The 13,849-nt window shown below is 43.4% G+C and overlaps 1 protein-coding gene across 5 annotated transcripts in view; it reads left to right on the top strand.

Moving 5' to 3' along the window:
* The window catches only part of setd2 (SET domain containing 2, histone lysine methyltransferase), a 118,122-nt gene that overhangs the window by 50,655 nt on the left and 53,618 nt on the right, over positions 1–13,849 (top strand). For all 5 annotated transcript variants that reach the window (XM_048528579.2, XM_048528578.2, XM_048528575.2 and 2 more), the window contains exon 4: positions 726–5,380. In XM_048528579.2, coding sequence (XP_048384536.2) covers positions 726–5,380 — 4,655 coding nt within the window. The remainder of the gene's footprint in view (positions 1–725; positions 5,381–13,849) is intronic.

Here is a 13,849-nt window from a genome sequence, read left to right as displayed (position 1 = left end):
ATTGATTTAATGTCTCCACGAGTGTTGAGTCCTGTCTTGAAGTGACATTTGAAGTCACAATCTTTGGACTCTGGCAAGTTGCAAAGTTGTCCTTTCCCATTTTCCTTATCAGCCATCCTATAACCTCCTGAGTGAGGTCTCTGGATGAGTCAGAATTACATCAGTCTCTTACTTTGAATTATTTTTAGGCTTTACATTCTTATTTATTTGCTTAAAACAAATAAATCATAAATGCTGCTCAGATACTCCTCCAGGTTCTGCCCTCGACTATGCAGCATCATTTGATTTTAGCCAGACAAGTAATGAGAAATCTTCTCCATCCCCAAAATCATGGAGGGGGAAATATGGCATATGTGTCACCCTGCCTGACTCCTCTTCATTGCACAGGCTGTTGTTGTCAGGCATTATTTTCCAGTTCCTCAGCTAGTTCAGTCCTTGGGTCAAGGTTGAGACACTGAGTGCATGACCACTGTGCACAATCCTGCCCTTGGCTGATGCCTGTCCACATCCACTTCTTTTAGCAGGGTGATCACTAGATAGCCAGAGCAGGGACTCTCTATGCCTCATGGGTAATTAAGTGAGCAAAATCATCACAAACGTGGAGCTTTGGGTGACCTGTTCTTGCATGTGTCTTAAATACCTGCTACTTTGACATTAAGATTGAATTATAATGAGCTGCACGTGACCTCTGAGCTGTACCTAACATTTGTGTAATACCATTGCAGGTCAAGCCAGAGAATCCATTGGTATTGAATGTTCTCAAGAGTCAAGTGACAAAAGGCTGTAGTCGCTTTCTACCCAAGGGCACCAAGGCAAAAGTCAACCTGGAGGATCAAGGGCGACAGAAAGTGTCTTTTACCTTCAACGTAACAAAGAATTTACGGAATAGGTTCCAAAGTGCCATTGGGAGTGAACTGGATGAAGTCAAGATTCCCCCTCTGACATTGCCTCCGATTTCAGTGAAAGGGAGCCAGGACAATAAAAGTGACTCTGATTCAGCTGATGCTACTGAGACCACTACCTCACCACCAAAATCCAAGGTAGAGTGGAGTAAGGTACACTTCAAGAAGAAACATCTCACCGATGCAGCTAAACCGGCAGGTTTGCCAGACAGGGAACTGTGCACCTCGTCAGTGGAGGAACCTGTGGATGTAGCCGCTAAGAAAGATTGTACAGGAGGAACGGAAACTGTGACAAAGGTGGCCGCTGAACCAAAGCCATCAAAACAGAATCTTAGTACATCCCACATTGGGAAGGGTGATAACTTAGAGGAATTTAAGAATGTCTCCTCATCTTCGGAAAACGATGAGCTTAGGAAGGTTACCCAAACAGAAGAAGCAGTGCAAGCACAATCAGCTGGCTCTGAGTCTGATGGGGATTTATTAAGGAGGTCGCAAGAAATGAAAAACACTGAATCCGATCGAGATGTTAAGAAAAATCCAACTTCTTCCAAAGTAGATGAAGTTGAAAAAGCATTCTCTCATTCCAAGTCTGACAGGGATAAGAGGAGCAGTGGCCGTTCCAAGTCCGATCGAGATCTTAGAAGGGCTTCAACCCGCTCGAAGTATGGAAGAGAGGAAAGGGTCAGTTCTTCTCGATCCCGTTCTGATAGAGACTCGCGGGTGCCCTCTTATTCAAAATCGGATCGTTCAAGGACCTCTTATTACCGTGACAAGGATAGAGGATATCGTAGAAGCTCACCTTACTCAGAAAGGAGCAAATTTTCTCGTTCCAAATTGGTGTCAGATTTAAGGGATGCTTCCTCTTGTTCAGATTCTGAAGAAGACTCTAGAAGATATTATCCTAGATCAAATGACTTGAGAAGGGCTTCATTGTGTTCTAAATCCTATAAAGACTCTCGCAAGTACCAATCACGATCCGACAGAGATCTGAGGGCAACTTCATCTTGCTCTGAGTCAGAAAGAGAGTCTAAAAGGACTAAATCTCATTCTAAAGCAGAGAAAGTTTCTAGAGCTTCAGCTTCCTGTCACGAGTCAGAAATCTCCAAAATTAATTCTCCTGAACCAGAGTTAGATTCCAGGAAATTGTCCAAATCAGACTGTCATTCAAAGGTATCTTCACTTCCTACAAAGTCATCAACTTCTTGTCATAAACCAGAAGTAGTTAAAACAAACTCAGCTGACCTGGAATTAGATTGCAGGAAAATTACCAAATCTGACGCTCTTCCAAGGACAAGTTCATCTTATTCCAAATCTGTAACCTCTTGCCATGAAGTCATAGTAAAGAGGGATTCTCCTGAGTTAGAAATGGACTCAAAATGTTTTAAATTGGACAGTACCACCAAGACACTTCCACCTCATTCCAAGCTATCCACTTGTGGAATTGCTCAAAGTGACTGCCCAGAGCTAGAATCAGATTCCAGAGGCAGCCACAATCCAGATGTTAATTCAAGGATATCACCTTTACATTCTAAATCAACTACTTACTGTGAAATGGAGGTAGTTAAAATGGAGTCTTCCGACCCAGAATTGGACTCTTGGACTAAAAGTCGACTAGATAAGAATTCAATGGTAGCTTTATCACATTCTACTTGCTATGAAATGGGAGTTGTTAAAATGGACTTTGCAGAGCCAACTTCAGACCCATGGACAAACAGGTTTGACAAGAACTCTGTTGTCACCCAATCTCATTCTAATTCAGCAACTTGCTATGAAACAGAAGTAGTTAAAATGGAATCCTCTGAACCTGATCTCAAATTGGACTCTTGGAAAAGCTGTACATTGGACCGGAATTCGAGGATACCTGTATCTAGTTCCAGGTCCTGTAAATTGAGGACTTTGCCTCTTTATACATCTGACAAGGAATTAAGGAGGATTTCAGGTTCTGAGTCAGAAGATGAATTCAGAGAGTTTCCTGAACTGCACACGTCAGGAACAATACAGACTATTTCTAGATCAGATCAGATTTGTTCCTCATTTGATCACCAGTCAGACAATTATGTAAGCACTTCGCCATATTCCACATCAGATTTACCAAGGGTGTTCTGCCACTCAAGATCCACAACCGATGTAGCTGGAAATTCACCTAATTCTAAATTAGATAGACCCCTAGCAAAGGTTTCATCTTACTCAGAATCAGAGGAAGAACAGGGATCTTTACCTCATTGCAAAGTTGATTTGATGGTTTCTTCTCATTCTGTATCAAATGAATTGTTGCCCATGCCCCCTTTCGTAATTAAGGATTTGAATTCCTCCCCTCATTGCAGCTCTGAATTGGCCCACCCAAAACTGGAGCAATTCAGCACTTGGCACCACACCAAGGAGAAGGAGATTTTGCCCTGTCCCAAACAGGATGAAGCTGCGTTTGTGTCCCATTCAAATTTAGATGTAGCAAGGACTGTTTTGGCTAATGCCAAAAGTTGCACAAACGAAGCTAAGCGCATTGGCGACAAACCAACAGAAAGTAGGGATGTCGATAATCGAAGAGAGCAACAAACCAGTGAAGGAGATAAATTGAAGCAAGATAGACTGTTCCAGAATTGCAAAAATAAACCAAATGCAGATGTTAGCGACCAGAATTGGGATTCGTTTGAGAAGGTTAGATTGTACACAGATTTGGCCAGCCACCTTGCTTCTGAAATGCAGGAGTCTTCAGAATTGAGGACCCAAAATCTATCAATTAATAATGAAGGTATCTCTTTCTCCGCCACGCCAGATAGTTCCGTTAAAGTAGAGCCAGAGCAATCAATGGAAATCTTTCCAGTTGATGAAGAGACGGATGATGAATTGGCTGGGGAGGTGGCCACTGAAAGACCGTTATCTTTGTATGTGACCAACCTGCCGAGCTCAAATGAAGCAGAACGTAGTTCACAGAACTACAAAACCAAATCTGATTGTGATAGTAGCTGCATGAAGACCAAATACAGCAATGCAAACTCTGAAAACGAAGAAGGCTTAGAGGTTATCAAGAGTAGCAGTGAGCAGGAGAGTGAAGAAAGTGAAACAAGCTCTGATTCTGATGATAGTGGAGTTCCCAGGAACCGTTTGCAGTCTGTTGTTATCATTCCCAAGAATTCTACGTTAACATTAGAGAAGAGCTTGTCATCCTCTCCTTCATCATCCTCTTCATCTACCAGAAGCAACCATCAGGAAAAGAAGCAGTTGAGCATTGAAGGAGGTCAGAGAGAAGCAGAAGAGAAACCCAGTCAAGGACATCAACCAAGCAGTATTCAACTTGGAAGTGACCCCCAGGACTTAGCTGGTGGCCAGGTTCCCAGTGAAGAAGTGGTTCAGGACAGCCTGTTATTCTCCCATACAGCAGCAGAGGATCCACCACAAGCCTCTTCAAGTCAGATCTCCCCCATTACTGACGCCTGCAGAAGTAACAAACAGCAATTGTCAAGTGACAAGGCAGATAGTACTAGTCAGCCTGACAGGTTTTCACCAGACCAAAATCAGCTCCCACGGTTGGATGAAAAGCCTGGTTCTGTAGAGTTTCCACATGTGGATGGACCAGCAGAACACCACCATCACCAGCTGCCTGGTAGCTACTTGGACAGTCCTGCGTCTGGAGAGAGCATTGCTCAGCCATCCAGTCGGTTAGAGAAAAACCTGAAAGAAAAGCCAGACAGTGGGCAAGCCGTGCCTTGGCTGCCACAGCAGACCCAAGATGAAGAGTCGCTTTGCAGTCCAGAGTATGTCGTTGACAGCCATGACTGGGACCTCTGTCAGCCAGAGAAGCCAAGCAGCAGTTGCCAACAACCGGATAGCAGTTATGGACTGTGTCTGAAATATGAAAATCAAACTGAAGAAGCAGACTTACGTGACCAAAGTAGTTGCTGGCAAGATAGCAAAGCCAATTACTGGGATCCCAGGTTACACTCCAAGTCAGCATTGTATAGCAGTTGTCAGTTGAGTCAAGATATTTCTGGCTCAGATGCTCAAGGTCAGGTGCAGCCTGACTCTATGACCGATGACTTTGCAAGCTATGATAGCTGGGAGGCTGTGACCAGAGATCCACGGACTGTTGCCAAAGGTGTAAGCTCGCTACAAGCTCATGAAATAACCAGCAATTCTAGTAAGGGGACCACTCTGGTGCTGAAGGCCAGTGACTCAACTGCAGACAAGGAGCCGAGGGTCAAAGGGTCAGAGAACAGGTTGGAAGATGACCAGGGGCACTCGCAGAAGGCACAGCAAGAGGATGTGGACACTGATTTGGAAAGTGATACAGACACACGGGACTGTGAGCAGGTCAACACCGAACTTGATTCACGTCCCATGTTGCCCTGCAAAGAATGGGTCACACTAGTGTGCAAGATGGAAGACTTCAAAAATACTCAGTGGTGGAAGGAACAGTCAAAGTTGGGATTGATGCCACCTTACTTTGAGCTAATTGAAGAGAATTTGTATTTGACAGAGAGGTAACAACTTTTAAATACATTTTTTTTAACTGATAAATAACTAAAATTCTACGTTAATGGAGATTATTGGTGTATCCTTAGTGGAAGTTATGCTTGACCAAGTGTAAGCTTTGATTCTTGCCAACCTGGGCTTTAAACATTTTTGCAACTGAGAGTGATATTATAATTCCTAAATAGAAGCAATAACTTCTTTTTAAAAAAAAAAGTTTGGATTCTACAACAAGATTTCAAACTTAGACTTTTTGCTTATAACAAATAAACTAAAATCAATATTGCTTAAGTATTGCTTAGTGGGCAACTAACACTAACTACAGAAATTGTGACCCCTGTTAATGTCTTAGCATGACTCCTAACCCCACAGGATGACAGTGATATCAGGGAAACATCTAAAGTCACCCAGGTGCGACTTCTTCATATTGTGATATCATGTGGATTGATCATTGAAAGTCACTTTCCCTCAGTTTTTGGAGTATGCCTGGACTGATTACTGACAGTAAGACCCCGTTTTGGTGATTTTTGCCTCCGACACTGACAAGGGCAAACCTTCAAGATTCTCTTTAGTGCCAAAAGATGTGTCTCTCCAGCCAGTTTCACAGGCTTGTTGTGGTGCAAAGCCGTGCTGAATTGCCTGTAGTGTCCAGGGATGTGTAGATTAGGTGGGTTACAGGGGGATGGGTCTGAGTGGGATGCTCTGAGGGCAGATGTGGATTTGTTGGGCCAAAGGGCCTGTTTCCACACTGTAGAAATTTTATGATCTATAAACCTTTATCAGTGACCGTTTACAGAGCAGATATAAAATTATGTTAATTCTAGATATGTTTTTGGAAGGATATCTCAATCCTTGTAGAGAATGCAGATGAGATTTGTCAGAATTATACCAAAACTGAGGGACATTTGTAAGATGAGGAGACAAGCTACCTTGTTTACTTTAGTATGAAAATGGGGCGATCACTAGTAGTCACATTGGCAGTTAGAGAAAACCGATCCAATTACCTGCAAATACGGTTCTATCATAATGGGAAACAGTGCAAGATAATAACGTTAAATTAATTCTTGGAACTAGGCAACACAGACAAGATTATCAGTGCATTTATTGTTCACCCCACTCTGTCCTGAGAAGGTAGTCGTGATCCTTCCCCTTTGAAGAAATTGTGGCATAAAAGAACTGAGCACAGATCAGCTAAATGTAGCAGGTTATCTTCACTGTTAGGACCACCCTGGTGCCATCCCACAAATTCATGGTGATATGATTGAATTTGAGCTTGTACTTTCTCTGCTGATAGGTTGGAAACGTAACTAACTTCATGTCGTCATGATCTCCCAAAGTACTTTATAACCAGTGAAGTACTTTTGGAAGATAATCAACTGAAGTGCAGTAACTTTGCATGCACCAAGTACTACAAACAGAAATGTAGTAATTTTTTTGTTTAATCAATGAAATTGGTGAAAGGATAACTAACCGCCAGGCCATAGGGGTGAAGTCCCATGTTCTTCCCCAAATAGTGCTACTGCGCATTTTATATCTCTCTGAAAGGAAAAATGCTCCCTCAGGTTCATGTTTCCAACAGTGCAGCAACCCTCTAAACTGCATAATAGCATCATTAGAACATAGAACATTACAACACAGTACAGGCCCTTCGGCCCTCGATGTTGTGCCGACCTGTCATACCGATCTGAAGCCCATCTAACCTAGACTATTCCATGTACGTCCATATGCTTATCCAATGACGACTTAAATGTACCTAAAGTTGGCGAATCTACTACCGTTGCAGGCAAAGCGTTCCATTCCCTTACTACTCTGAGTAAAGAAACTGCTTCTGACATCTGTCCTATATCTTTCACCCCTCAATTTAAAGCTATGCCCCCTCGTGCTCGCCGTCACCATCCTAGGAAAAAGGCTCTCCCTACCCACCCGATCTAACCCTCTGATTATTTTATATGTCTCAATTAAGTCACCTCTCAACCTTCTCTCTAACGAAAACAGCCTCAATTCCCTCAGCCTTTCCTTGTAACACCTTCCCTCCATACCAGACAACATCCTAGTAAATCTCCTCTGCACCCTTTCCAAAGCTTCCACATCCTTCTTGTAATGCGGTGACCTGAACTGTACGCAATACTCCCAAGTGCGGCCGCACCAGAGTTTTGTACAGCTGCAGCATAACCTCTTGGTTCCTGAACTCGATCCCTCTATTAATAAAAGCTAAAACACTATATGCCCTCTTAACAGCCCTGTCAACCTGGGTGGCAACTTTCAAGGATCTGTGTACATGGACACAGAGATCTGTCTGCTCATTCTAGATTATAGAAAAAAATTCTGTTTTGGGCATCATGGTACACCATTGGTGCAGATGAACTTGAACCTGGTGTTTCTTCACTAGAGGTAGGGAAGCTTCACTTGTGCTAAAATATGAGGCTTGGGACTCAAACCAACAACCTTCTGACTGTTGGCTCAGAGTTGTCACCAAGTGTGGTTAATGATGTTCTCCATGGGGCAATATATAGCAGAAACTCTCCTTTTCAGGTTTTTTTTCAACTTACATGTTTTTATTTCGAAAACATCATGGAGGTGCACAGTGCTGCTGCCTCTTCTTTAATACTGTCCCTTTCTTGACCATACAGTGAGGATGGGATTGTAATGACCTTGCTGTCCTTCAACCCCATTCTTATCATCAGATATCATTAGGTACCACATCCCTGCATGCTCACCCTACCATATCCACTCTAACCAAACTGCCTATAGTACTATGGCAAGTCAATTGAGGTTTTTTTGTTATTCATTAATTGTTCAATAATTCTTTGTTACATGTTACTGCCACTAGATTTTCCTCAGAGTCATGCAGTGATTCACACAGATAAGGAGTACAAATGGAGATTATGAAACTAAATATATGTATATCCAATAACAACAGTCTGGAATTATTTAAAGTAGGAAAACTTCCCAAGGTATAACTCACATGAATGCTGGGTGGAGGGGTGAGCTGTGAGGAGAATGCAGAGACGCATCACTGTGATTTGGACAAGCTGAATAAGTGGGCAGACACTTGACATGTACTATAATGTGGCTAAGTGAGAGGTTATCCACTTTGGTAGCAAAATCAGGAAGGCAGATTATTATCTGGCTATAAATTGAGAGCGGGAAATACACAACTGAAGGTAGGCATGATGATCATGAAGGCAAATGTATGTATCATAGATAGAGGATTTGAGTAAAGGAGCAGGGATGTCTTGTGCAATTCCACAGGGTCTTTGTGAGACAAAACCTGGAATAACGTGTGTAGCTTTGGTTGTCTTATTTGAGGATGGATGCTCCTGCAATAGAGGGAGTGCAGTAGGTATGCCAGACTGATCATGGGGTAGCAGGACTGAAGTATGAGGAGAGGTTGAATCAATTAGGATTATGTTTGCTGGCGTTTAGAAGAATGAGGGGGGGATCTTGTAGAAACCTATAAAATTCTAACAGAACTAGAGAGCTTAGAAACAAAAACAGAAGTCACTGGAAAAGCTCAGCAGGTCTGGCAGCATCTGTGGAGGAAAAAAACGTTAACATTTTGGGTCTGGTGGCGCTTCCTCAGAACAGCTAGACAGCTTAGATTCTGGAAGGATGTTCTTGATGTCAAGGGAGCCTGCAACCAGTGGGTACAGTCTGTGGATTTTAGACTGAGCTGAGGAGAAATTACTTCAGCCATTGAGTGGGGAACCTGTGGAATTCACTACTACAGAAAGCAGTCAAAGCCAGAACACACTGATTTCAAGAAGTAGATGTAGCACTTGGGACTAAAGGGACCAAAGGAAAGGGGAGAAAATCAGGAACTGGCCATCAAATTGCATGAGCAAACATGATAATGATGAATGGCAGACCAGAGCTTGAAGGGCCAAATAGCTTACTTGTGATCCTATTTCCTGGTTCTGTTTAATTTTAATAAGCAATGTTTGACATTCAGTTGCGTAGGATAATGTTAGGGGAATGGGTCTGGGAGGGATGCTCTTCAGAGGAGCGGTATGGACTTGATGGCCTGAATGGCCTGTTTCCATTTCATGGCCTGTGATTCTATGACCAGAAGAAAAGTCTCAGAAGTAGGTTTTATGGGAAGAAGGAGAATTCAGAGGCAGAATATTTTGGATTTCGGGGCTTCAGCAACTGAAATCATGGCTTCGAGTGAGGGAGCAGTTAATTTTGGAGTTACTCCAGGTCAGAAGTGGACAAGTGTAGATATTGGAGGATACTAAGACTGAAAGTGGTTAGAGATAAGGGGACTGAAGCCACTTGAGTAATTTGAAAACCAGAATGAGAATTTTAAAACGGCAGCAGGGCCAGTTTAAGTCAGTGGTAATCTAGAATGGCACTTGGTGTGAAGGGATACAGCAAAGAGTTTGAGTTTAGAAGGTAGGATTTGGGAGACCAATCTGTATTGCATTAAAATAGTAAAGTCTTTTGGTAACAAATACAGAAATAAAAATTTCAGCAGATGAGCCGAGCTGGAGCAGAGTGGAGTAATTATGAAGGTAGAAAACATGCAGTCATAGCAATGACCCAGCTATGTGATCAGAGTCTCATCTCGACATCACTTCTGGTGTGAAGGTTGCAAACGGTCTGGTTCAGACTCGGTTAATCACCAGAGAGAGAGATGAAATTTGTAGTTGGAGAATAGAGTTTGTGCCAGGGATTGAAGATGATGACTTCAGTGTTCTCAGTATAGAATTTGATGAGATTTGTGCTCATCTGTTTGGGCATTCAGTCTCGGTTTAGCAACACTGAAAGAGTTGGGGATAGCGGTGAGATGGATCTGGATGTTGCGAGTATACGTGTAAATACTGGCACTATTTTTGGATATCACCCAGGGCAGCAGGTTATTGAGAAGGAAGAGAACATCTAAGGTAAATGCTTAGAGGGCATCCGAGTTAATTGTACGGAACAGGAAGCAAAACCATTGCAAGCAGTATTTTGAGTATGACTAAATGGATAAGTTTGGAACCAATCTTGGCCAGCTCATCAGCAGAGAGGCATTAGAGGAGGATAGTGTGACTAACCATGAAAAAGGCTGTAGGAATGATGTGGGCACACTTACCTTTCTCACAATCACATGGAAAGGCATTTGTGATTTTTAAGAGCTGGCTTGATCCTGTGGCAGAGACAAAACCTGATTGGAGAGATTGAAATGTAGATTTCTAAGAAACTTGTTGACTGGCTAATGAGATAACAACAAAATTATACAAAGCATGCAAATATATAACATATATGAACATATATATATATTTAAAAATGGGATAAATGAGTAGGCAACAAGACAGCAGTTGCAGTATGATGTAGGGAGGTAGGTACTTTGGAGAATGGGAAAGCAAAATATTACTTTGAAAAGCACGATACTTATAAATGGTGATGTTCAGAGACACTTAGATCTGCTGTCATCAGGAACACAAAACATTAGTTTCAATGATAGTAGGAACTGCAGATGCCAGGGAATCTGAGAAAACCAGGTGTAGAGCTGGATGAACACAGCAGAGCAAGCAGCATCAGAGGAGTAGGAAGGCTGATGTTTGGGACCTGGACCCTTCTTCAGAAATGGGGGAGGGGAAGGAGGTTCTGAAATAAATAGGGAGGGGGGGAGGAGGCAGCTCGAAGATGGTTAGAGGAGAAGATAGGTGGAGTGGAGATGTTCACTTGCGCATCTGCTAATGTGGTGTACTGCATCCGCTGTTCCTGTTGTGGCCTCCTCAGCATCGGGCAAACCAAGCGGAGGCTTGGGGACCGCTTTGCAGAACACCTACGCTCGGTTCGCACTAAACAACTGCACTTCCCAGTAGCGAACCATTTCAACTCTTCTTCCCATTCTGCAGATGACATTTCCATCCTGGGCCTCCTGCAGTGCCACAGTGATGCTACCTGAAGGTTGCAGGAACAGCAATATATATTCCACTTGGGAACCCTGCAGCCCAATCGTATCAATGTGGACTTCACAAGCTCCCAAATCTCCCCTCCCCCTACCGCATCCCAAAACCAGCCCCGCTTGTCCCCGCCTCCCTAACCTGTCCTTCCTCCCACCCCCAACTCCTACTGACTAACCTCGTCCTGCCCCCTTGACCTGCCTGCCCTCCCTGGATTGACCTATCTCCTCCCTACCTCCCCACCTACACTCACCTTTACTGGCTCCATCCCCGCCTCTTTGACCTGTCTGTCTCCTCTCCACCTATCTTCTCCTCTATCTATCTTCTATCCACCTCTCCCTATTTATTTCAGAAACCCCTTCCCCTCCCCCATTTCTGAAAAAGGGTTTCGGCCCAAAATTTCAGCTTTCCTGCTCCTCTGATGCTGCTTGGCGTGTTGTGTTGATCCAGCTCTACACCTTGTTATCTTACATTAGTTTCAGGTGCAGGAAGCAATTAGTGAAGGAAATGGTATGTGAACTAATTAGACTAGCCATTGAGATTGTTTCCTCTGGCTGGGGTAATTTGGATCAAGGTAGCACACAATCTCAGGATAAGGAAGCAAGTCATTTGGCACTAGCGTGAGGATGAATTTCTTCACTGGAAAGATTGTGAATCTTTGGAATTCTTTGTCCCAGGTTATATTTAAGATTGAGATAGACTGATTTTTGTCCAGATTAGGGCTGAAAGCAAAATAATGAATAACTTGGTCTAAAGCAAAAACATGAAGAGCAAGATCCAGAACAGCATGCAACGAAAAAAACACAAAATCAAAATGAGAGTAGAGTTTGTGGTCTGAAGTTGTTAGACTCTATTTTGAGATCAGAAGGCTGTAAAGTAGAAGAAGCTTTTAGGGTGCATTCAGCTGCAGCAGGCCAAGGACAAAATGTGAGAATGAGAACAAAATGGCAAATTAAAATAATGGACAGCTAACAGCTTGGCCTCATGCTTGCAGACTGAACAATAGCGTTCCTTGAAGCAGTCACCCAGCCTGCATTTCACCTTCCGAACTGGAGAGGACAGTAGTCTGAATAGTCAATATGGGGTTAAATTGTTAAATTCCACTGCCGCTTGACCTGGAAGGAGTGTTTCAGGTCTTGGACAGTGAGGAGAGGGGGTTGGTTAAAAGGACAATTGTTGCTCCTCCTGCAATTGCATGGACAGGTGCCATGGAGATGACTGGGCGTAGTTGTGGAGTAGATCCATCAGAATGCTGAAATGGAGGGCAAGGTGTGAATGCTAGGAGTAGCAGAAATGGCAAAGGATGCCTCATTAACTAAAGAGGCTGGTGACGTGGAAACTGGCAACAAGGTGAATCCATTGTGGTTCTGGGAGGGAGGAGGAAGGGATGAGAACAGAATGTGAGAAGTGGGTCAAACAAGGTTGAGGGCTGTGTCAACCTGTGGTGGAAGAAGAACATCCATAAGTTGAGGAAAATCTCATCAGAAGCCTTAATGTGAAAGATGGATTTTGGGAAGGAGGTAGAAGTTCAGAAGTGTCTGAGAGTTGCCTCCCAGTCTCTGCAAGATTGAGGTCATTACACCAGACAGTAAGCCACCTTTGAAACTGATCTGATAACCGTTTCAGGGTTAGACCTGAGAGAATGGAGTGCTGCAAATTCAGAGGGAGTCTAGGCAGAGTGTCTAAAGGGTGAGCTAGGCAAATGAGATGATTTTTAAAATATATGATTGCTTGTGTCATACCAATAGCGCTCAAAAGAAAAGATCAAGAGCAGGTCAGAGACCAGGGATGGGGTCATGGTGGAGGGAGGTGAAAGGGACTGCTGGTCAGGGGAAGGACCCCAAGGCAAAGAATTGGGCACAAGTGTGAAAATGACAGAGATGAGTTCAATATTATACCAAGGCCAAATTAAAGTGGAGACGTAATAAGATAAAACTAGGCTTTTGCCAAGCACAAATCATGCCCCCTCAGATGGGAAGATCAGACAGTGTTGTCTATACCCAGCAAGTGGTGGGATTAGCAGAGGGTCTAGGATTGGAGGGTAGTGAAGGGAAAGAAAGGTCTGGATGGGTCTTGGTACCCAGAGTTAGAGCTTGTTTTCCTTAACATCTGAAAGGAAGAGAAGTTTTTTTTTGTTTTTCCTTGCATTTGTCTCATGTTGAGGAGGGAAGTTTTGAGGCAGAACGAAACAGTTCTCCTGGAGAGAGCTGTGTGTCTGTCTGTCTCCAAGACTAGCAGCCAGAGGAGCCCAGTAGGCCATGGACGTACTTGTGCACTTGGATGGACCCACAGGATGGATCTCAGTTGGAATCCACCTGGGATAAGTTAGAACTAGAGAACTTCACTGAGGGAAGGAGATGTGGCTATCAAAGTGAGTTTTGACAGTGACCTTATCAAAGACTAGGAGTGAAATTGAAAGCAATGAAGCTGAACAGGGCCTACTCACGTTTTATGTGTCCAGCCAGACTTGTCAATGAATGATTGAACCACTTGTCATTGTATTGTTTCAGATTGCATCCTTTGTACTTAAAGGGAAGTGACAGAAGGAAAAGTTAGGAGGGTTGAAACAAGGACAGCAATGAGACA

This window comes from Stegostoma tigrinum, chromosome 5 (assembly GCF_030684315.1).
Source record: "Stegostoma tigrinum isolate sSteTig4 chromosome 5, sSteTig4.hap1, whole genome shotgun sequence".
Lineage (NCBI taxonomy): Eukaryota > Metazoa > Chordata > Chondrichthyes > Orectolobiformes > Stegostomatidae > Stegostoma > Stegostoma tigrinum.
The sequence above is the reverse complement of the archived record's forward strand: the minus strand, read 5'-3'. Positions and strand labels throughout refer to the sequence as shown.